This window comes from Curcuma longa, chromosome 1 (assembly GCF_044706935.1).
Source record: "Curcuma longa cultivar G26 ecotype Majalengka, Jawa Barat chromosome 1, ITB_CL_G26_1.1, whole genome shotgun sequence".
Lineage (NCBI taxonomy): Eukaryota > Viridiplantae > Streptophyta > Magnoliopsida > Zingiberales > Zingiberaceae > Curcuma > Curcuma longa.
Window position 1 is genome coordinate 21,482,413 of NC_133861.1, and position 25,422 is coordinate 21,507,834.

At 34.1% G+C, this 25,422-nt stretch overlaps 1 protein-coding gene across 1 annotated transcript; it reads right to left on the reverse strand.

The window, feature by feature from the left end:
* Positions 1–5: 5 nt before the first annotated feature.
* On the reverse strand, positions 6–24,469 carry LOC141845615 (transportin MOS14). Its single transcript, XM_074733679.1, has 27 exons — positions 24,269–24,469; positions 22,253–22,330; positions 22,090–22,152; positions 19,531–19,578; positions 19,311–19,457; positions 18,628–18,759; positions 17,227–17,267; positions 17,020–17,111; positions 16,034–16,161; positions 12,402–12,477; positions 12,172–12,292; positions 11,999–12,098; positions 11,763–11,844; positions 10,508–10,590; positions 7,044–7,163; positions 6,554–6,605; positions 6,279–6,434; positions 5,793–5,916; positions 5,637–5,718; positions 5,473–5,558; positions 5,318–5,392; positions 5,171–5,225; positions 1,906–2,025; positions 1,739–1,831; positions 1,489–1,634; positions 614–791; positions 6–526 (listed from the first exon to the last, which is right to left on the reverse strand). The coding sequence occupies exons 1-27, from the start codon at positions 24,389–24,391 to the stop codon at positions 248–250; spliced, it is 2,880 nt and encodes a 959-aa protein (XP_074589780.1). The 5' UTR covers positions 24,392–24,469; the 3' UTR covers positions 6–247.
* Between the last annotated feature and the right edge of the window lie 953 nt (positions 24,470–25,422).

A 25,422-nucleotide genomic window follows, 5' to 3' on the forward strand; every position in this document is an offset into this window, starting at 1 on the left:
GATGATTTGTCTGATAGCTACAATACCAACAGATTGAACATAAATACTGCTAGAAAATTTACAGTTCGCTAAACGAGCTACTCCTTTATGAAAAGGAAAAGGAGACGACTCAAGATTGGATATACTCATTTATACACGAAGAGAAGAATCAAAACCTGTTACCATAATCACACAGCAATCAGGATCACGTAGGTTCAGTATCCATATTTGTAGAAGAATAAGATGGAATAGGATCTCATTCCAGAATCTAGGACACAGTTGTAAAGTTCAGGTCGAGTGGTCTTAGAGCTCCTTGGACAATATCTTGGACTGCCCTATTGCGACGGCAAACATCTGAAAGCTCTTCAAGTGTATTGGCAAGGGCAGAACTATCTGATCCAGATGCAACGTCTGATAGAGTTTTCAGAAAACTTGAACATTCAGCCTCTGTCAGTGCTGTATGAGGGACGAGTGATATGCTCTCTTTCGCCCATACTAACACCTTGATACCATATGTCCTAATCAAGGACAACAGTACATATGTAACCTGTGTACGAGAACACGGAAGAAAAAATACTACCTTAGCAAAACTGTTGTTTATAATCTATCCAAATGAACTACGCAGCAAGCATACCTCCTCCAATCGAGAAGATGGAAGGGCTCCAGCTAAAGATGCAATTAAAATACGGGTAAGAGTAGCACCACGAGGAACTATAATATCATTGATTATAGGGCGGTAGACTTCTCCAGCAGAGGAGTTTGCAAGATCAAAGACATCTGACAAAAAGTTCAATATGGACTTGCAGGCATCCCTGCAAAGCAAAGCATATAAATTAGCGAAATTTGATTCCTTCCTCAAAGAAAACAAAGCACAAAGTTGTCTTTCATTAACCCATTACCTTTCCAGCGTCTTAGTCAAATAGTTATACAGAATTTCGAGGTATTTTTTATAGCATATATAAATGCAAAACAATTTCACCCATCCCCTGCCAGTTCTTTTTGCTCAACTTCTAATTTTCATTGTCAGAAATCACCTCAAAATGGCATACATAAAACAAAAAATGAAAATCCACATACTTGAGGAAGAATATTATGATGCATGAGAAGCCTCTGGGTGATGAGTATTTCACCTAGAGTTATCTAATCAGCTTGCCTCTTATACCACCATATCCTTTCAGATTTGTTTTAATTCAATTCCACAAATGACCAAGAAACTTCAACGAGACTGACTTGGGAACTAAAGGCCAAGTAGAAAAAAGCTTCATTGACTGATCAAATGAAAGCATCCTTAAAAGGACATGTTTATACAACTTGGAAGGGTTTGTAAATGGTATAATAGGATTCTTTAATTGAAAGGCCAATGTGAATTTGTAGCACAAATCAGTTTTGCATCCTCACAAATAAGTCATGTATCCTTCTTAAGATAACACTAGATTACGAGAATTGAGTTCAAAAAACTCACATATCAGAGTTTTTGAGTTCAATCGTATACGACAAAGCCAATATTACCTGTGTTGTATAGTGATTCCAATCATCGAGCAGTCAATCAGCGATAAAAATGAAGAAGATGGGACAAACAAATCAGGGCAATATCGTATGCATCTTGAAGCTAACAAAAAACAGTCATCTGCAATGTCTGGTCTAGCAGTGAAGTCCTACATCACAAACCAAGGACAATTTTAGCATCTAATCATTAGATAAAAGAAAGAAATAACCTTGGAAGTGTCTAATAATAGAAGGTAATAAAAACAACTAATACCTGTATCGTCCTGAGAAGCTTGGTTGTATGTATAAAAAGGGCCTCAATTAAACTTCTAAGATAATCAGCACAAGAGGGATCTGATCCAAACATCTGTAAGTCAATATAAACATAAGTAGAGAAAACAGGAAGTGAACATCAGATAGCAACAGGCAAAAAATAATAACCTTTATGACTTCACTTGATAAATAAAGGAAGCAAGATTGATTATGTTGTTGATACAAGAGTTGGACCTCCTCCAGCATAGAACCTATGGTAATTGCCATAAATCTTCCACAGGTTCGCACCTTCAAAACACGAAAAGCTTAATTATCAGACAATATGAAAATGATAGGTAACTAGGCTACAACAACAGCATAGCTACAACCAACAATAACAGTTACAAGTGCTATTGAACTTATTAAGCGTACAGAGTATAAACGAAATATTAAAATTATTTAATCCTTGACAAGTTTGTGAAAGGATCGATGAACCAGCTAGAGGGAAGTGAATAGCCTCAAGTCCTGCTTGGTTAGTTGTTAGTTGCGCAGCAAATACATGAACAAATAACAATATGAAATAAACACAGTTAATACTTTCTTTTTATATGGTTCAGAACCTTTGATTTCTATTGCACAGCCTATGATTAGTTCAGTGAGTCATCCCTCAAATCCCACTATCTTTCTCCTTTCCTTTCTGGAGGTGGAAAAACCATTGCTGGTAATAAGAATGAGAATACAAATCTTGTGAGTAAAAAATAACAATACAATTTTCAAAAACAAATACTTAAGCCTTTTGATTTTGTTCACAAAACTTAACAAGATCCCTTTGCCGCTTTATTTATAACCTTCAATTTCAGCCTGCAATTTGTTCAACTTCAGCCATGTCAGCTGCTACATTATTGTAATGCAGCTTTCCAAACCATATATGGTCTTTCCCCCTCTTCCCTACCCACATACCGTTGCCATCTCATCTACTTTGCATTGTCACCAGCACAAGTTTATTGTAATGCATGCATCATGCAAACTGCTAACGTTGTGCATTCCTCTGTGCCAAAGAAATTGTGGACACGGGAAGCCCATTCGTATTGTGAAAAACAGCAATGCACTGAGGTAGTGGAGGGTGATAAATAACAATGAATGTTGGAAAACTTTCAAGGGCGAATAGGCTTTTGCCTACTTGATACCAATTTGAAAAAGAAGGGAAGACCTTTAATCTTGTTAGAGAGTCTAAATAAAGTAATGCTAAACCAACAAATAAAAAATATATATATGAAAAAAAAATACTAACAAAGAAAATCAACTGCAACTCACTACAATAATCACAAAATTTTCAACCTTGAAAGTTGTTTATGCGTCACAAGGAAACAAAAGGCCCAGGACATTAAAGCTGATACCTATTAATTAAAGTAATGCCTCTTATTGAGTCTTTTGTGTATGAATTTTTATCTATCTCATCAACATAATTACTTAAAAATGATGAGGAATAAGAATGGTTTTATAATAGTTGTGCTAAAATTCCTGTACTCCATTCACACTGTCTACTTGAGGGGAGTGAGGGAAGAAAAGAGGAGCATTGGGGATAGATTTTATTCATTCTATTTATTTAAAAGGAGAGAAAAAATAAAATGAGAAAAAATGATATATCCTATAATTTTGTCATTGACAATAAATGCAAGGTTTAATCAATCTTTTTAGCACTTTTTCACTTCAAGAAGGAATAAAGAGTGAGAAAAGGAGATCCAAATTCTTCCTTTTTTTTACTTTTTATTCTTCCAATAAATAGACAAGGGAAACAATTGTTTTCCCTCTTTCCCTCCCTCTATTTGTTTTCCCTGTTCCCTTCCCTCCATTTGTTTTCCTGTTCCCTTCTAAGCTGGTGCAGGGTTGGAGATCTAGGCTTGGAGATCTATGCCCATGTCAAATGCGTGTTATAGTGCAGACTAGAATGGAAAAGCAACAGCTTTGCTTGGTTGCAATGTAAAGCTTGAGGAGATTGGCAGCCGAAAGTACAAGGTGGTGCCAGATCTAGCAGGACGTCAGAAGCGTTTAACAATGGGGATGAGCTCAGATGGGTAATGTGGCCTGTTGCAGATCCAGCGTAGAGTTGCCTGAGTGCCATTCAAGGATGGTGCCATCCAGTAGCCTTCTCTGGCAGTGGGAGGATTCACCATCTGTGGGAGTAGGCCTCACATTCTGGATCTTCACAAAGAGACGATGTTGGAAGAAGTTAAACAAGTAAGGGAAATGTGATGCAGCCCCCTGCACACATGCACAGCTGAGTTAGTGGAGATCATGGAGGTACCATGGCATGCGAATGTGGAGGAAGAATGGCCCCAAGACAGAGAAGGGAGAGGGGAGGTCATATCCGTTACATCAACCCTATAATCTCCCCCTTAAGCAAGGAAAAAAGGAAACCGAAAACCAGAGAAGATTGGCTCTAATATTAGTTGAGAAGAAAAGAACTAAATTGATTTAAAGAAGGGAAATACCACACCATATATAAGCATCAAAATAATAATAATAATAATATTCAAGAAGCATTGTGAAAATATTTATTCTAAGAAAATGCATACTGGACATTTCAGTAACCATCCCCTTTTGAATAAGACAAATATTGGGTTGTACAATAATTATAAAAATTAATTGTTGTCATGAAATGTTGGAGGCGAATTTTGTAAATTGTTGTACAATTTTCATAAAAAATAATTGTTCAAACATTTGAAGTTTCTTAAAAAGTGAAAAAATTGGGAGGTGAAATTTGATAGTTGTCCCTCTTCCCATGAGGATGAATAGAAAGTAGGACAATTTAACGCCTGATTCTTGATTCATGTTTATGATTTAACTTCATCAATAATTTCTCTTATTGTTCTCCTTTATGTTTTTCCAATTTATTTTTAATTTGATTTAGATGATTCATCCAATATGATCCCAAGAAGCATTGTGAAAATACTTATTCAATTCATATTGGACATTTCAGTAAACATCCTTTTTTGAATAAGACAAATATTGGGTTGTACAATAATTATAAAAATTAATTGTTATCATGAAAATGTTGGAGGTGAATTTTGTAAATTCAAATAATGGGTTGTACAACTTTCATAAAAATTAATTGTTCAAACATTTGAAATTTCTTAAAAAGTGGGAAAAAAAATTAGGAGGTGAAACTTGGTACTTGCCGATCTTTCCATGAGGATCAATATAAAGTAGAAGGGTAATTTAATGCCTAATTCTTGATTCAAGTTTATGATTTAACTTCATCATTCAATAATTTCTCTTATTGTTCTCCTTTATGTTTTTTCCAATTTATTTTCAACTATTTTTAAGTTTCAGCCATCAGAGCCTTTATCTGAACCTCACATATGGCGTATGCAACCATATAATCCCAGTAAAATGATCGATTATGAGGATATATATTCTTGCAGAACCAAAATATGAGATATAAAATACTCACAGCATATTTACAGGCCCGGCATAAAGACTCCATTGTTCTCATGTCCCAGCCACGACTGTAACAAAAATGATGAGGATTAGCATCTAGAGATAGCGCTACAAAATATGTTGTCTACGTAATAGACCTTAGCAAGGTATTGATCCTTACTGATCAAAGATAAATTTCAAAATTGGCCAAAAGCGATTGATGGCTTCAGCTACAATTTCCGGAAGAGTAACATTCCTGAAAGTTGACTTGATGAAACATAAACCACTCTGAAAAGCTATATGACCAGTAACACAAACAAGATTAGCAACCAATACCTGAAAATGCATGCCAGTCTGTCGATATGAATTGTAAGTTGACGTGCTGGTACCTCTTTCATCAATTCTCCTTGATTGATGAACTCCTGATTGTAACAGGAGGCAGAAGTTAGCAGCAGAAGAATCCTTAAATTACATATCAACAAATACAGATTAATACCAACTTGTAAAGGAGTAATAATTGGTAGGCAAACCAACTCCAATGCTTTCTTGGCATGATCAAGTGGAAGTTCCTTGATAACCACGCTGTAATATGATCACTGTTAAAACAAGCAGGATCTTGAACTATAATATACAATATACTTGAAAAGGTGAAGAACCTCAATGCTTCAACCAAATGCATTGAATCGTCAGAAGAAACTTTATATCCTCCTTCTCCGCTAACAGCAATATGGTAAATATGGAAAAGGCCATCCAATGATCCAACAAATTTGTTGCTACAATCTGGACCAAAAGCAATCATCAAAAAAGAATAAAGAAAAGCAAAAGCAAAATATTTTAGTATATAGGACTGGCACCTAGAGCCATTAGCTCAGTGGCATAGAGGGGGACCAAAATAAGCTAAACCAATATGAATAGATTCCAATAAAATGAATGTTCAACTATGCAATTCGTGATATGTCAACTATCAGGTTTGCCAAAAATAAAGTTCAAGGCATTCCAAAATAGGAAGCAATAGCTAATAAGTTGGTTATAATTGTAGTTATGGTGTAAAGGTAGAAATGATGAAAAAGTGAATTCATCAAATATACTGTGTTTCTATCAAAACAGACAATAGTAAATGAGTGACATAAATGATGTCCTACCTTCACATATATACTTAAATGCAACAGCAGCTGCTGCTGCACAATCCTCTGACGCACTCATTCCTTTAGTCAGAATACCAACTATTGGTGGCAATATTGATAGTTCAACTGGAGCCACATCAATCCATTTTGAATATGCTCCAACAGTAGAACAAACTGTACAAATAAAAAAACTAAATTAAAAAAAAAAGAATATAAACTCCATGAAACATACTAGCATGCTTTTAAAACAAGTTAACCAAGATGTGTAATGACAAGTATGCTACCGCTGTTACCTGTCTGTAGCAAATGTGGTTCACAAGGAAGTTTTGGAAGCAGTGTCATAATCTGGAAAACACAAAAATTTTGATTTAAAGTATTTAATCAAATCTAGCTACAAATCAACATTAGAGCTAGATGATCAGTTATGCCATTCCCACACCAAGTTTGATCATGTATTTGCACAAGAAAATCATACTGTACAAAAAAAACATTTTTTTTATTATGCTGAAGAAAAATATAGGAATTCTGCTCTTTGAAAATAAATTAACAGAGGAACATGAATAACAACTTGAGGATTTTAAATTCCTGCATAGTACAATAAACTCAGAATTTTAAACATGCTACATCATGCAAGAAAAGATGATAAGACTTTGTAAGGTGCAGAGAGTATCAGGAAAAAATCAACTCAATTATCTTTTATCCAACAAGAACATTTATTTTAAAAATTAGCAAAGCCAGATATTAACAAAACCATTACCGGCTAGCCTAAATCTGAGGCTCTACCTGGGGCAACACTTCTGCTTCCTGAGTTGAGACTGACTTGGCTACTGCCTGTATACAGAATAGAGCAGCCTCCACTGGACGCCAATTGAAGTTATCCTCATTTCTGTGACTTCCAACAGCCTAAAACAGAAGCAAGTAAAAACAAATTCAAAGGTTATACTCAGAAAAACAAATAACTTAAAAGTCACAAATTAAATGCATTTAACTTTAATGAAAGCCATTTACATCCTTTACCTCAACATTCAGAACATTTGAAATATAATACAATTTACTGGCAGTATTGTACATACAGTACAAGACAGGATGATACCAAATCAATATGTACATTCTAAAATAGCTTTTTTTCATGACAAATTATTTTAAATATTTTGTTCTCAGTGTGGGTGATATACAGAAGTGCTGGATTGCTGGTCCTTGATCCTCAGGATCACCATCAAACTGAAATCTTATGCAGTGTTACTAGCTTTAGCTTGTGGACCTCATTCCTAATCAAGACTCCAGGTGATCATCAACAAAGATGATTACATATGAAGAAAAAATCTGGCTCACCATCAGTTGCAATCTGATGATAACAAGACAGCCAAGTGACAGACATTGACAGGAATAAGGCAGAGAGCTTAGGGGACAATAATACATGCACAACTCTGATGTAGCAGTAAGAACCAAGAATTAATTCACCAAGAAACAATATTTATTGAAGGGTTAAAAGATTAATATAGCACAAGACTTTATTAAGAGGTTAATACAGCAAATCCCTAAGATGATTCTTAAATTTAGCACAATGTTTCTAGTATACAATCCATAACAATTAAAAGTTTAAAAAATAACAAATCAACATGATTCAGTGCATGGTGATGCAATGAGTGCTGGCACAATACTTAGTCATCAACACAAGCAACACTGAAGAGAGAGTCATGCATATTAATATTAATTTACAAGAATATTATGCTCAAAGTTTGAATTCTTGAGCCATGTCAAAGTTTTGGTGCTTAATCACAATGGCACAATTTCAATATTGTACCATGTCGTTCATGTATAATTTTGCAACTTTAGAATTATAATTAAATAATATATATCCATCCAATCACATTATAGTTACCATTTTTTCTGCATAACGGTGGATCCGCCACCTTAGCGGCCCCACACGGTCGGCCCCACGACCATCTGTGAGGAGGTAAATCGTGAAACTGCAGTTGGTCACGACACAGGAGGGTATTGCCTGGCTTCGCCAGGATTTGAACCCTTGCCGTCTTCTGCAAGTCTACTGCGTCGTTACCACTTATATAATCATACTATGACTTAAATAACTTGTATAAAGTTATAATTATCCAACTATATAACATAATTATAAGTTCTATAGTATATCTTATATACCTTATATAAATAAATAAATTATTTTTAGTTAGCTATATAATTATAAAGTTATAAAAGTTAATTAATTAGTAACTTATGTAAAACTATAATTCTAGAGTGAACTTATAATCATAATTATAAGCACATAAAATTATAAAGTCATATTATCAAATTGGTTCCCATCCCTCGTTCTAACATCCTTATTGTGACACTGCCGACAATGTCGAGGTCGTGAAAATAGGTTCCATCTCAAGTTCATAATCTAAATTTAATGTGACTCCTCACTTGACTGCTCCTCCGAGCTCACCTATCTGATTTCTCCACGATCTAACAAGATGACACCTTCTCTGCGTCTTCTGCTTGCTGCAGATTTCTCGACCTCTTTTGATATACTTCCTTCTTACGCTCAATAACCAAATTTATAGCCTCTTCTCGCCTTCTTTCTTGTCCTCGTGATTGGGTAAGATCCTTTATTCCAACCATCTAGGTGATCTTTAGAATAATGATTAATATAGACATTTTAAAACCAATGGAAAGGTTTCAAAAGGTAAAATCCATTTGAATTTATCTCAACATGCTTAGCATTTTGACTATTAGAACTATCACATACTTTATCACATTATCACATGCTTAATCACGAAAAATCAATTAAATTAACTATAATCTTATTTTTAAAAGTAAAAAAGTGAAAGGATTTTTTTATTAAACTTATTCAAATTCATTTCATCATGCTTCAATGCTTGTCGAAGTGTGCCAAGTGTTTGAACGTTGTGGTGTTAAAACCACATCATTCTAGCTGAAAACCAAAAGCTACTATACAATAGTTTTTAAACCATAAACTATCCCATGGAAAAACAAATATCATTATGGAAAAAAGAAATACACAAATCATTAATATTTGTCATAGACTTTTATTTGCTAATACCTTCTCAAAATAAAATGGTAACAAATACATGATTTCTCACAAGCTCAACATATAAAATAATGAGATTGAAAAAAATTAGGAGGTCCTATAAAAAGAAAGAAGAAAAAGAGGCATTTGGAAAATGGCATACGTTCATGAGTTCACATAAGCATACATTTGGTACAACATTTGCCTAGAATACTGTGATGATCCCAATATAATTGGCTAATGCCTTCTTGTGTGCTTAATTTCATTAATAGTGTACATATCATGTTTTGAAATCTTGTGTCATGTCGATTATCATACCATGTCAATACTCAGCAAGCTTCAACATGTGTTAAGATAAATTCATGTAACATTTGTTATTCTTTTATAACCTATTTCTTTAAAATTCTAATCTAATTTATTATCAAATCGCTATAGTCTCATTTATTTTTAAAAATAAACAAGAACATTATAGAGAAAAAAACTAATATAAATTCTTTGGCAAGAGAAAGGATTCAGAATAGCTTCTCCTTTGTGGCAACCCAAAAACAACTCTGCATAACTCATGAACATCTTTCAACGAAGGAGCTTCTTCATGCACTATGACGAGTCAGGACAACTCTACAAGGACCACAGCGACTTAGGAAACATTTCTGCATGAAATGAACAACTTGCAATATAGTTTCATCAGTTTGCAGACAGCTCGACAAGGACTGAACAAGCTCATCGAATGTCTTCTTCAACCAGTTCTACGAGGACTTAGTCAAAGTTTCGACCAGCTTTCTTCGACTAAGGAGTTGTAAAGAAACTCCAAACTTGTCTACCTTTATTTTTCTTCATCTCACCCCTTCTTCAACCTCTAACTCACCAATGACACCATGTGTATGCACTTCGGCATGACCAAAACCATCTCATTCAGGCAGCCACTAGAGCCACTAAAACTCAGCTCGAAAGAAAATTTAAACCTTGGCATATATCAGCATTTTTTATAACAAGAGTAACAGTGGAAGAACTATCACTTTGTATCAAGATGCTCTAAACCAGGATGAAACACATAGACTAAACAATTAGAAAAGGCTAGACCTTGTTCAATGAAACATAGTAAAAAAAGTAAATATAATGAAATTTCTGTATAGTATATCAGAAGAGAGATGGTTACATAGTTATAAACATCTAAGATGCACAAGCCAAGTAGAAACAAAGCAAAGGGAAACAGCATCACCTGAACTAGCTTTGTGAATAGAAGCTTAAGTGTCTGCTCACCTCCCAAAATGACCGTAGCATCAACTAGTACATCACTAACAGCTAACAAAAAATGGCATTAGTTAGCAAAAATACCTAAATGATGGCATCATGCGAATGAAAAAAAAAAAGATAAAATATATCACGAAAAAAAATGTTATCTATTTCCATATGATGAAAGAAACTAAAAAAGACAATCAAAATTAGCAGACTGAAAATTTATTAAAAAAAACAAGTCTAAACTGTCAAATTAGGATTCAGCCTAATAAAGGGCAATGCATTTCAAGAAGTCATGATTTAGGTCCAAAGCCACAATAAGGAATGGAATGAGCCCACATAGAAAAAGATATCAGCAAACTGTGATACCAATTTATATCTAATGTACAACAAAACGTCACATGAATTATTTCATGGATGTAAATGCTGCAGAAAAGAAAATTAAAGCATGATCTCCGAGAAACATACTTAAGGAATAGAATGATAGTTAGCGCCATCCAACCCATAATAACAATATTCAACCGAATATACGTCATAATTTATATAATACTGAAACTCATGAGCGAATTCAGATTTTCAAAAGTTCATTTAGATCCCTCAGAAAGGATACATCAAATACCAGAAGTAGCTTCTACAAAACTCTGTCCACTGGGACTTATCATAAAATATAATTATGGAACACCTACCCTTTAGCATATCATTGAATAATGGATAGATCCTAAGAAAATAAAAGGAATGCCCGGTGCACGAACCCGTAATAGAATGATAGTTAGCGCCATCCGGCCCATAATAACAGTATTCAATTGAATATACGTCATAATTTATATAATACTGAAACTCATGAGCGAATTCAGATTTTCAAAAGTTCATTTGCATCCCTCAGAAAGGATACATCAAATACCAGAAGTAGCTTCTACAAAACTCTGTCCGCTGGGACTTATCATAAAATATAATTATGGAACACCTACCCTTTAGCATATCATTAAATAATGGATAGATCCTAAGAAAATAAAAGGGAAGCCCGGTGCACGAAGCTCCGGCCAATGCGGGGTCCTAGGGACAATGTTGAAAAAAAATAAAGTTGATAGCTCCAAGCTCAAGCTAACCTAGGCTTGATTTAAATTCCCAATCAGATACCATAAACAAAGAATATGTGGACTTGAGATATCATAGAGATTGCAGGCTCAATGACTGATGCAACTAAAGGAAATGACTTTCACAAGCATTCATATTTTTACCATATCTGATATGCTTAAAATCCTTGCAATCTTCTTCAGAGAGCTCCTCATAATCTTTTGGATATTCAACTCGGAAGGTGACCTGAAAACAAAAATATAGATCATGAACATACACAATCAGGAAAGGCAAGGAAACTTAATGAAGTTAAAATCAACTTGTTTAACATTGAATCAAATAATTATAACGATCCAAAACATATTTTCCATAGATTTTGACATAATTCCATTAAACATACCAGAGAAACCAGCATCTCAAATGGTGCACGAAAAACTTGTAACCTCCTGTTCCTTTCAGCCTCAATTGAAGCCTCAGATCCATATGAAACATAAGACTCCCTGGAATATTCATAGCTCAAGTAATCATTTGCAAGCAGAATAATTTTATGTTTGCAATATTATAAATTAATACCTTCTGGACAAGATATTTTGGAGGTTGTGCCAGAAATTATATGTCATCGACGATATGTCATATTCTGAATGTGATGCAACTTCAAGCAATGCTTGTACAATAAGCATTGAATTATCAGAACCTGCAAACAAATCAGCAGAAGTGAATTAAGAAACAATTAAGAATGTTATAAACCATAAATAACTGAGTCATTTGAGGGGAAAAGAGACATCAATGAATGTCAGACATACCAGTTGCAATCAAATCCACATAAGAATCCCCCATTTCAGCAAACAAGCGTGCAATAGCCTTCACATCTTCTTCATCCTAGTATCAAAAATTTTACCGGTTTGAAAATTTTATGTTTTTTTTTGGCTAATTGACACCATAAAAAATGTCAAGTGATTTCAACTAGATCATAAAGGAAGTTAAATGTGCACAAATTCATATTTTGATCCTTATAGCAACAGCTCTAACAAATTTTGGTGAATGGATGAGTTTGCCCTTTCTAAATCCATGAAATGACTATAAGAAATCAGCGCCTCTGAAGTGCAGTAGAAGATCACGCTTAAAGCCTTTGTAGAGGAAGGGTACAGGATATTGAGCATCATCATAATTAACAACCATCATTATCAACAACATTGAAGAGCATAGCACATCAGGTTAACATCTTCTACATATTTAATGTTAAATACTGAATTTTCATCAATTATTTCCCACATCTTAAAATTTCTTTACTTATTTTTTTTTATTTTTTAATGCCAAAGAAAGTCAACCCACATGGATAAATTTAATTATAGGCATCAAGTCGAAGTCGAATTGAGTTTGGAGATAACTCATCGGCTAGGTGCAGTGATTAGGGTCATGTGGGTTCAAACCAGACTCATGTTTTGGCCAATTTAAGGTAGAACCAAATTTTAAGTGGGGATAAACCAATTTAATCATGTTGGAACAATTTAAAGAATTTTTTTAGAAGTTAAGGATTTTTCTCCAAACTCAATTTGGTTTTTTTTTTTAAGATAGAATCAAATTTTAAGTGGGAATAAACCAATTCAATCAATTTAGAGAATTTTTTGAGTTAGGGATTTTTCTCTCTCCTCTCCCCACCCACATTGTTTTCACCCATAATTAGATATGCTCTTCTTCTTCAACCATGCGAAGCCAACCACCAAACCAACGACACCAACGTTGGCTGCCATCCACCAACCAACTTTCCTCTTCCACAAACCTTTCTCTTCCTCCCCTCGTACATCATGATCTCTGACCTTGACCACAGAGACCAATCTCTCCTGCCGCCTTCTCCCTCTTACTCTCTTGATTTTTTTGTCTTCTTTTCCTCTATTTCTTGTCGCATGACACTACCGCTTGAGAGAGAAGACAACGGTTGTTTCCGCACCCTTTTCTCCACCCCCCCCCCCCCTCCCCACTCTTCTTCTTCTCTACCCTTCCTCCACCTTTGCTGCACTCACCATCTAGAGCTAGAAGGAAATGAGCTGGGAAAAGGACAAGCCATTGTCCACCTCCAATCTCCTTTTCTATGGTCTCTCTCTTTCTCTCATATTTTTCCAACGCTTGGAACCACCAACCACTTGCTTTTGGTTGAACCAAAAGGGATCACCAACTTTCTTCGTGTTTTGAGCCTCTAGAACGCAGTCATTGTTCCCACACTAGTCAAATTAAGGCAAGAGATAGGTGAATTTTCATGCAAATGATTTTTTTAATTGGATTAATTATTACTTGGAATTTGAGTTAGGTCGACTAAGATAGGTCACATTATCATCTATTACTTCAATCAAGGAGAGTAAGGGTTGGTCTTATTATATTTCTATTTTATGGCTTATCTTAGGAAGTATGATGGTGTATCAAATTTAGAAACAAAGATTAATGGTTGATTAGTTGTGAGAGTTAAATCCTATAATTTAGAGTGCATTGGGGATAATGAGACCAGAGTGACATCCCTTAATAGGACAAGAGAGCTATAATGTTGTATATCACCAGTGAGAGCTTTAGTTCATATGTCAAATGGCATTGCTATTATTACATTATGAGGATACTAGCTCTATTAGTGGATTTATTAATGATGAATTTATTAAAGATATAATATTGGTTTGGTGGAGATTTAAAAATTAACTTAATTTGTGATAAAAGATGATGATGATAGTTGTAATTCTAACTGTTGACAAATAATTAGAAAAAAAATTAATGGTTAATTTAAGAACTTAAAATTTTAATATAAATTGTTATTTAACTTATTTTCTTAATCTCTTTATTAAGATTAAATTTATGCACTTCGTTCTTATTTACCTACTTTGTGATTTACGGTCACCTTTTGAATTTTTTTAACCATTAGGTGTGAGTGTCGTTTGGGCAGTCATACTAGTGGTCGTATTTTCTTTCGAGGTGTGCATTTATGCATTTTAGTTAGATTTAATGTTGTATTTTGTTCTAACACTTTTGGAAATCACATGTTGTGAGCAAAGCTTGTCTCTATACATGCTTAGCTTGAATGGGGCATGACGTTTAACCATTGGAAGCAATTGTAAAATTCAAATAATTATAAAACATGTGTCACAACTCGTGTTACAACTCTCAAGTAAAACATGGGCATTTTGTTATAAACACCATTTTAATTTCATCCATTGGCAAATTAATTGTGGAGTAGACCAAATCTAAGCCACTGGAGTTTCAGCCCCGATCAAGACTATGACACAGAACAATAATACAAACTTTGTTTTATAAATTTATTATTAAAAATACTATATCAATAACTAAATATATTAAAATTATTATTTTACCAAACAATGAATGTTTTAAAATCTTAAAATATTTTATTATTAATTAGATATTTGCAACAACTATTTTTATCTATAAATTATTATTCTTTATTACTTTAAAATCATAGTATAAAGATACTAAATATTTTTTTTAAATAACCATAAAATTACAAAACATCATTAAATATCAACTACTTGAAGGCAGCTTTAGAGTTACTTCATACCAATCAAAAAAATAGATGTAAATATGTAATTAATTATTATTTCATTTTAAAATACATTAGTTTATTTATTATTGTTTTTCTATAGTTGCATGCCAATTTTGAGAGCTGAGATTGTTAGATCAGTAGACCATGGAGTTCAATTTTAGAGTTGTCTTTGTTTTTTTCATTCTCTTAAAAATCTGACACAGTTTAAACTCAAACACTCACTTGTTTCTTTAGGTGGAAAGTTGACTTAGGTTGGGACCACCAAGATTTGCAAGACTCGAGATATTTGACAGTGAGAGGGCATCTTCTATAAATTACTTCATAGTGGAGGAAATACAGCATGTTATATTGGCCTGGTTATTTTAAAAGATTTATAATGGTTTTTCCTATCATGCTGCCATTTTGGGCTTTTCTTTTCTGGAGTGCAAGTGATGAGGACACCTTAGATGTGGTCATTTGTGTAGAACAACTATTTAAGAATAAGCACAATAGTATCATTTTATATCTTCTAGTCGCAACGGTAAAGTTATTGTTGTGTGACCTTGTGGTCATAGGTTCAAGTCGCAGAAGCAACCTCTTGCAATATAAGATAAGGTTGCGTACAATAGATCCAATGTGGTCCAACCCATCCCCAGAATCCCATATTGATGGGAGCTTGGTGCACCGGACTGCTCTTAGTAGCACAACTGATCTAATTGTTTTTCTAGAGTAAAAACTACTTTCTAAGTCTATATGAAAATCTAGTAATCTATGTGAAAATAACAACAAAGATACCACAACATAAACCAGCATAAAATAGAAAGGGACAAGAATTACTAATAACAACTTTAATTTAACAGAATACACAAAAGCAAATAACAACTGACATAGGAAAAAGGGAAGGTTTCATCTGTTAACTACCTTAGAAGAATCTAGAAGTTGCTCTCTCAGGCTCATTATTTGAGGCACAAGAACAAGAATTAGCGGCGATTGAGCAGAAATGTCACCAGAACTTCTAGAAACAGTGAAACGTATCAATTCCGATGTAGCTGGATAAATATAAATGGATCAGTTCTGATATTGCTGCATAAAATACAGAAGTTACCATAAAATAGTACAAGGTTATAAGAAAATGGAACTCTACTATAGATGCAATATTGATGATTTATGTAATGATATGAATCAATTATTTTTAAAAAATAATAACAATCTCAGCTCAACCAAACATTAATCGGTTCTGTTTCCACAACAGAAAAATAAGCTACAAAGATAAACTCTGTACTATGGTTTGGATGGTGCATATATGCTACAAGTTGCACAAGGTGGACCATCTCCATTTGATTTTTTCTGATTTTTTTTTTTTCCGTGTGTTCTCAAGAAAATAGCAACTGAGTAAAGTATAAGCTGATAAAATTATTATTTTTTCAATACTATCATGTTATCATTTATCAGTACAGAAACCTCCAGTAAAAACAAAATGTTAAATCAACTTGTGTGCAGATATGTTTCCTTCCATACTGGGCATAACACTTCACACTTAAATGAGTAGATTTGTACCAGTTGCATACTAATATTTCAGCACCACACACAGATTTAAATACACATTGGTCAAAAAAGAAATATGTGTCTGCCACATAATTATGAGCCCTTCTCGAAAATGAATCAGCTTTGTTTCTTGAATATGAAGGTAGCACCTCGAGTTAAGCATGTAAGAAGACTACCAAATAACTATGTAAAACACAATGATAAATCTGTTGATTCCATGCTTATTTCATCAGTATGCTTGTATGGACATATTGCTTTTCATAGTTGAAGGCAAATAAAATATTCACTCGGAGGCACTGGCATGTCTGCATGTTAAAACCCATTAGCGCAAGTATATACATACACTTCTTGTTTGTGCATACCATTTACAGCTGCCTCCAAAAATTGCTCGGATTTTAAGCTTGACAAAGCTGCATGTACTAGAGGATGAGAAGCAAGTGTAGATGCCGTAATCCTGGAACCCAAAACCGTCTTAGGAATACCTCAAATATAATGTGACATGGGTGTTCTTTCTCAACTAGTCTGGAGATAAAAACAATACATATGGAAGTTCCAGAAAAGGAGCATACCCATGACACATTCGAATCCATGAAGTAAAACCCTCTAAAATCTGCAAAGAAATTTGTAAATATAATCAATAACTCATCTGTATGTTCAACAACATAATCTATGCCCTAACAGATAAATAAAGATAATAAATATTTAAAGAAGAATAAAATAGGGCAAAACTCAAAAGTTAGGTTGTCCTGACAGAATACCCCTTTCAAATTGATGACTGTTCAGTTCTCTAGAGTTATTGGACCAATGTTAGTGTTTGTATATAATGTCAAATGTGCAGTTGCTAAATAAAACCACAATAATCACAAAAATGTTTATGTTAAAGATTGAGACTGAAATGTACACTTGTGTTTTTATTACACATGAACTAAGCAGTAAGGGCCATCGGAAAACAAATAAACACAGCAACCACCTTTCAACACTGAACATCAAACATGCATACAACAGAGCAATCAAAATGTACAGTGGCATTATCCTGGAAGAACATGATAAAGCATCAAAAGCTATGGGATCTAAGAACTTCTGAGAAAGAACACCGATGAATACAGTAAAGAAAACTTATATATATGTGACATTGTACTCATCCACAACTTGAGCAAGAGTAATTTTTCCATGTGCATCAATCTTGATATCATGCATAAAGAGGGAGTAAACTAGTTTAGGCATCATCATCATGCACAACATAAAGAGAGAGAGATGGTGGAACTAAGATCCTAATACTGCTGTTAATTGGCTTCAGGCAAAAATTACAGATAAACAACTCATAATAACTACAATAAAATGTCTATCAAGTAGTGTTAAAACATAGCAAATCTAGTTAAAGAGAATCACTTGGATACGATATGAACATTTTGCCCAAAGGAAGCAAAATGGTGGCAAGCAGCTCAAAAAAAAACTGTCATTTTTCAGTTGGCAACATCTTATTCGAGCACATCTTAGAATGCATGTCGTCATTGTTGTCATTGTCATCAAGCTAAATTTGTAACAAGAATTTGGAATTCAGTACATGATCATATCATTCCATTTAGTTCTGATCAAGGCTATCTAACTAGTAGTGCTCAAATCAATTAACTCTTTTTATTACATTAACAAAGTTTCTTTGGTCAAACTCCGTGTTATCTTCTTGTATAGAATCCAATGGCCACATGTAAATATATCATTATCATCTCAATTTATTTTCTCTCATTTTATCGTCTATGAATCTACTTAGCAGATATCAGTACTTCTTTTCAAGCTGAGAATGCACGTCCGCAGTACAAAATCTAAAAAAACAAAGAAACCCAAGAAATTAAATGATAAATCAATAAATGCATCATCATTTACCACCATATCCACTTTCCAAGTATCAAATGCAAGACTGCCACAGCCAACTAGCAATCTTCCCTAAACAAACTACAGTTGTGCATTATTACCTGCTCTTTTAAATCATCAAAACCCAAACAAGAAGTCAACAAACTGAGAGCAACTTCAGATGATGACGTAAGTTCCTTATCAAATTGACGACGTCGTTCTGGACGGGCAGCTATCCTATAGTTACAAGCTTCCTGTGGAGAAAGACAAAGTAAATGATCAGTATAAATAAAAGCATCACGTATTTAGTATATGGGGGAGTCCAAAGGACAATCATTGTTGAACTTTCGTATGAGAGTTGTTCAATATACATCTGATTGAATAGTGAAAATAAACTTAAGGAAGCAATTTATTAATTAATTTGCTCCTATCGCACAGGAAAATAATCTGAATGGAAATGTCATATCAACAGTGGTTTCAAACGGGAAGAACTTACAGATCAAGTTCATAATATGAGCTTTCTCAGCTACTCAAATTTAATATGACTCAGCTACTCAAATTTAGTGTCTCACGTATTCACAAGCACCACTAGTTACAAATTTCAGGAAAGGTCTCTACTAGGTTGTGAACTAAGGGACTAGCAGACACTAGAAATAACTAGTAACAATATGTTAACATAAGTTAAGCATGCCAAGTGGTTTTAGAATAGCATAACTTCTATAAAAAACCTGTTTGAGTTACTCCATTTCAAAAAAATAAAGGATGTTTCTTGCAATTTGGAAATATCTTACACTGTAGCTTATACCTCAGGTAAGACCACAAGTAGCTCAAGGAAACTTCTGATGTACTCGGGATTTGATCGCATTTCATTGCTTATCCAATTGAGAACGCCACCATCTCCCCAGTCACTTATAGATACATGTGCAGCCAGAGCAGCAACCGCAATACAAATCTAAAGTGAAGGGATAAAATTACTGTTAGGCTAAGATAAAGAGCAAGGTTATCAATAACACTCAACTAATTACCTGAGTTCTGACCTTAGGTGGGCCCTTACTGAATTTCTTAAGCAATGTCTGCATTTGCCAGTTTCAACCCAAGAGAGTCATAATAAAAGAAAATCTAGAAAGAATGAATAGGAATGGGATATTTAACAAATACATACATAACATTTATTGTGATGTCATCTTGAGTTTGTGTGACAGCACCAAAATGGTTTTTGATCAAAATACAACATAGGAAAAATATGTTCCAAATGCAAATATTCTCAAGGTTCAGATACTCATGGGCACGTGAATTATAAAAATGAAACTTAACATTCGAAATCTCAAACATAAAGAATTTAGTAAGTAGACAACGAATAAGCTCTTATTGCTTGCTTTTGCAATGAGTTCATATGACCAATTTAAAACAAATCACTCTAATAACAATAAACTGGATCTTATCCCTCCATTAAATTTTATGGAAGCAAATAACCAGTAATATTTAAATTAATTAAATCTTATTTTATTTTTCATTGGCCTCACTCTACCCCTTCTACCTTCCATTTATCAATTAAACCCATCTCGCTACAAAATCAATTGGTAGTCTTTGAACGTGTGTATACCACCTCAACCTTTTTTTCTCATTTTGTTAGATATGGTCTAGTCCAATTGATATTTTCAACTAAAAATACTTTCATTTTCTCTATTTTTACTATTCCTAGTGAACCAAGTCTGATTAGCCTGGTCTCATAAATCTTATTAGTCAAGGTTATCCAAAAACAAATAGAAGAGTCCTCTCATTGCCCTCATAAGCAATAAGATTTGTTCTTTTCCCTCACAAGATCGCCAATAACCAACTGATATACATGGCTTCTTGAGACCACCGGATAAGAAACACAGATACAGCCTTGCACTATATCAGGTCCCATCAAATTGACAACCGAAGCACTCAGATACGGTTGGTATTGTATCAACATTATAAACCATAAAGTACTGATTACAACAAAGCCAATCAGCACAGACAGGATGCTTATCTAGAAATGTAGCTTCCATTAATATTAAAACCATAATCTAACTATTATCTCAAATAAGTGAGTGAAGCAGGTGCTTAGGCAGGTAGAACATTGAAAATGGAAAATATTTATGAAGCATTTAAAGATATCTTATAGTGAAGCAATAATCATACATACTTCTACATTATTTATATTACATAAAAAAAGAAAAAGAAGCCTCCAAATCATACTCTATCTACTAAATTGAGAGTTTTACTATGCACATGAGAGATATTTGTTGATACTAGGAATAAAATATAGTAATTAATAATTATTATAAAGTACCTAGTAATCCAATGAATTATATGATCTTATGCACATGAATCCAACTTTTATCATAACATGTATCTTAACCATTTATATCTTTATATCTAATTTATTTAGCTATTGTGAGAACATTGATTATAATGTTAGTTTATTTATCTTACCAATTCATTTAAGTACTACTTCAATTTTCAAATTTGAGGATATGTTAATTGACTAGAATTTTGAGTTTCTCACATATTAAGTATCACAGATTGTACTTTTGCAGATTCATCATTGACATTATTACTTTTATATCAGACATGAATTTCATTCTCACCCTGACAAACTGAGATGTCTTCTGGTTCGTTGAAAAGGGCAACCAAAGAGGAAGAAACTAAAATCGAAGCCCAAAAAAAAGAATAAAGAGACCAATTTTCCACTCACTAGAAGGAGCAGCCGAAGAAGATAATAAAGATATTTCTCATTAAAATTTAATAACTCAAATTATGTTATTTTTAATCTTACACATTCTAGATACTGGCACCTCACTTTAAGTCTAAGTTCTCCTTAGTAGGGAGAATAACTCAAGGAAGGAATGAAAAATATTAAATTTATAATTCCATTTAAATTTGGATTTGTAATTGATTTTAGTAAATGTCCTATTTTAGATGTTGGTATCTTTAATTTGGTAAAAGTTTAATAACTATGTTTAGTTTGGTAGAAATTCTTTTGTTTAGTAAGAGTATATTGAGATTATTAGATTGGTAAAAGTTTTCTAATTTGGTAAGAGTATATTGGAATTATTGTGCTTCTCAATTAGTGGTATTTTTTCTTGGCTTGGTAAGAGTCAAATCTTTAAAAGAGAGTTGTCGTGCTAGTGTCAAATCTCTAAAGATAGTTATTCTTTGCTTCATCAAGTTAGGTTCGTTTTCTCTATGTGAGATGTATATCATTTGCTTTATCAATTTCATCCTAATTTTGCATACAATAATCTTCTGTACAATTTTAAGGTCCAAGTTTAGATGTCAAAGCATTCTTGTGTTACATCACCCCACTAATGTCGATAAGAAATGCATCTTATGGTAAGTACCATAATACAGGTGTAAGTTGATGAGAATATAAGATAACCAAATGGGCAATCCTAATAAACAAGGTGCACCAATTTTTGCATGAATGGCAAGACTTCCATGAGTCAATGAGCATAACGCCCAAAAATAGTAACAAGATGTTATAGCTAACACAGAAACTTCAACTGGAAAAGTAAAACAAGAGTGAACTTAATCTATGGCAACTAATAAAAACTCACATATAAGGAGTCACGTAGAGGACAAAAGGCTTCAGATGGTAGCTCTTCAAAATCTCTTTGTACCTAAACTCAGGAAAAACACAAAGAAACTAGCAACGGGAAAGAAAAATAAACTTAAAAACACCCGTAATTACTAAACAAAAGAAATAATGAAGAACCAAACCTTGCTCCTAAGAGTCTGAGAACAAAATACCAATGTTTCAATATTACTACTGGAGTCATGAAGTAAGCTATCAGAGACCTACAGCAAAATTGTTATCATGAAATTCGATATTTATCACTAAACAAAAACAAGAAAGAAACAGTAGGAAACAATAACTAGAGTAACAAAAGGAAGAGAGAAAAAAATCATGATCTTATGTAAGCGGCTACATCCTATCGAGATAATATTATAGTAGCCAAATTTTATTCCGATACTAAGCATGGAAAACTCTGATCCAGACCTATAGCACCCCAAACTAGGCCTGCACAAATTCAGAAACTACAACAGAAATATGTCAGCTAAAGTCCAAGATGTAAGAAACAGTAATATGATTCAAAAATAAACATGATAAAGAGACATTTCATTAAGAATTGTGATTGTGTAGATCCAAAGTTGCCTACCAGCATCAAATCCCCAATTTTGAAAGGAAGCTGAGAAAGAACTCAAGCTGGAATTCTTCATTGAAAAGGAAATGTTTATGGCAGAAAATTATACTATCCTACAGTAATACAAAAAGCTTTGTCAACAATTACTTTGACATGATATGGATATTCTCATTTGAGGCTTCTTTTTGTTTCAAGTAGTATTATCAGAGGGGAGCATTAAACATGAATATCCAACAAATATGCAAGTGAGATGATATATACTCCGTGAACCCCCCCCCCCTCCCTTCCAAAAATAAAAAGTGATTTATTCTCTTCGGAGGTCCTTTCTGGTATAAACTTATGAAACCAACGTTAGAGAGGATAATCTTAAAAAAAAACTCTCATGCATTATTGCAGTCAACTATGCATCTTAACATAGGAACATAGAAACTAAGAATGGCAAAAATAATATTTATTTGATTGCTATAGCAACAAACGTAAATGTAGAGATTTAAATTAATAATACATATAGAAAAGATGAACAAAAGGTTAAGATGAACAAAAATTATGAACTATTCAATAATTACTCTTATAAAAATTAGCTTTGGAAAAATTGTAGTAAGTTTAGACTTTTAGTAATTGCAGATTCGTTTATAACATTTAGATCAAATGAGGTAAAAAAAATTTTAAATAAAATAAAGGGAAATGTAGGAAAAGATGAAGAACAAGCCTTAGAATAGAGGATAACTTCTCATCCTAAAACCTCCTTACTAACATCACATTAGGTAAAGCGTAAAGGTAAATTAGACTTCTTCATTTAGCTTTCAATAAATATAGGTATTTTTATCATATCTTTCCATTACTCTTAAGGAAAGGATACAGACAACAAATACAAAATAAAAGCCGGTTTTCACATCATACATTGCAGAATTAAAAAATAAAATAATCAATTCTCTTCTTGTAAATGGCCCTCCCCTGGTCTCAATCCACTATACATAAAATCAAAGACCACTAAAAAACATTATTTACATTTCATTTCCAATTTAAGTAGCCTGATATTATAAAATCATGAAAATCAGCAATTCAGGCCTAATCTATTCAGGTTGGCAATGCTTTCTCAAACTAGAGTGGCTCAGTTATCTAAACACTTTCATCCCCACTCTTAAAGCTATCCCACATTCCCACTTAGCTATCATACAGCAACTTCTACAAGAACCCCACCAATTCAAATGCCTAACTACCGGAAACCTTTATAACTACATAGTATTAGCAAAATATGCATGTGGTATGAAATAGTAACTGAGGTGGTCTAATTGAGGCCATTAGTGCTTCTATAAATCATCAAACCATCAATAAGTTTGTAGACTACAGCGTTTTCTCCTCCGGCAGAGTAGCATATGAGCACACAAAAGTTCTTTCGCGAACAAAAAAAAAGAAAAATCTCCCCAAAAAACACTGTTTATAAACCCAAGTTTAGCTTGTCACGGATATACTATAACAAAATTTGCATTTGGAACACAAATGAATGAAGAACAGCAAGAACTCGTATAGAAGATCAAAGTGATGCCATTAGTGTCGCAGACAAAGGGTGTTTAGTGCCTCGATTTACTACCTGCCAGGCGTCGATGGTGCGCTGGAAGTCCTGGAGCCACCGATCAGCACGGGCGCGGACGCCGTCGTCTGGGTGATGGTAGAGAGCGTTCAATGCCTCTTTCACCGTGTTCTGTAGCTCCATCGGCTCTCGTATCCCTTCCAAGAATTGAAGACTAGGGTTTTCCGCTCGGGAGCTGCGCTTTTTTCGCCTCGCTTCTTTTCGCCCTGTTTGTTTTTATTTCGTTTCCCTCTTCGATTTTCCTATTTTAAGTAATTTGCAATCCATCCATCGATCCATCTGACGGTGGGTTAGATATGCAAGTTGTAAGCGAGTCGATCGGGTTGGACCGCCCGCATCCCGGCTCAAGATGGGTCGTGACCCGACAGGTTTTATCGGGTCAGGTCCGACCTGACCAACTCCACTTGGATTCATTTCAAATCTCGAGTTCTGTTTAGAATGAGTAGATCTCGAACTAGAGCTTCGGTGCAATTTACACCGAGAGAATCGAGCTAGACACAAACAACTTGACTCGTGAGTCAGGTTGGACACAACTCAGGGAATAGATTGTGATCGACCTAGCACAAATCAAGTAGGGGTGCGACTAGGGAATGGATTGTCTCCAACCTAGTACATTTTCAAACCTAAACCAGTTTGGCATGTTGGGTTGAGCATGATGCGCAAGTCAAGTGTTTTTATATTGATTAATCTCAGAGTGGACGGTCCAATCTCATATTATATCCACCAAGTCCAAAAAAAGCTCCTAATGTGGCACTTCAATATAATTAACTATTCAAACTTTGTATGCATACTCTATATGGATTTTAAATCCTAATTACTCCTTGTTTCTTATCATTATATTATGTTTTGAGACAACTCAAAGTATGGTTAAGTTGGTTACTGTAGTCCTGAGGGCATGCTTGAGTTGATTAATATGGAACAGATTTATTGAAGTGGATAAGGGTCGAATCTTGACAAAGTCAAGGCAATATCCTCCTCATAGTGGATTCTACAACTTCTCGATTTATCTCATCACAGATGAGTTGTGGGGATGCTGAAGTGGTGGATTTTAACTTTTTGCTGAAGAAGAGTTGATTATTGTAGAGCAGACTTGTTGAAATAGGTAAGGGTTAAATCTTGAGGAAACTGAGACAATGTTCTCCTCCGTAGTGGTC

What these genes read in the sequence shown, in the direction of transcription:
- LOC141845615 (XM_074733679.1), bottom strand. Translation starts at nt 24,391, where the DNA reads ATGGAGCTACAGAACACGGTGAAAGAGGCATTGAACGCTCTCTACCAT. An exon ending in GCACCATCGACGCCTGGCAG is followed by an intron (nt 22,331 to 24,268) that starts GTAGTAAATCGA and finishes ATTTTGCTGTAG; the next exon opens with GTCTCTGATAGCTTACTTCA. An exon ending in CAATTATTACTCCTTTACAA is followed by an intron (nt 5,559 to 5,636) that starts GTTGGTATTAAT and finishes TGTTACAATCAG; the next exon opens with GAGTTCATCAATCAAGGAGA.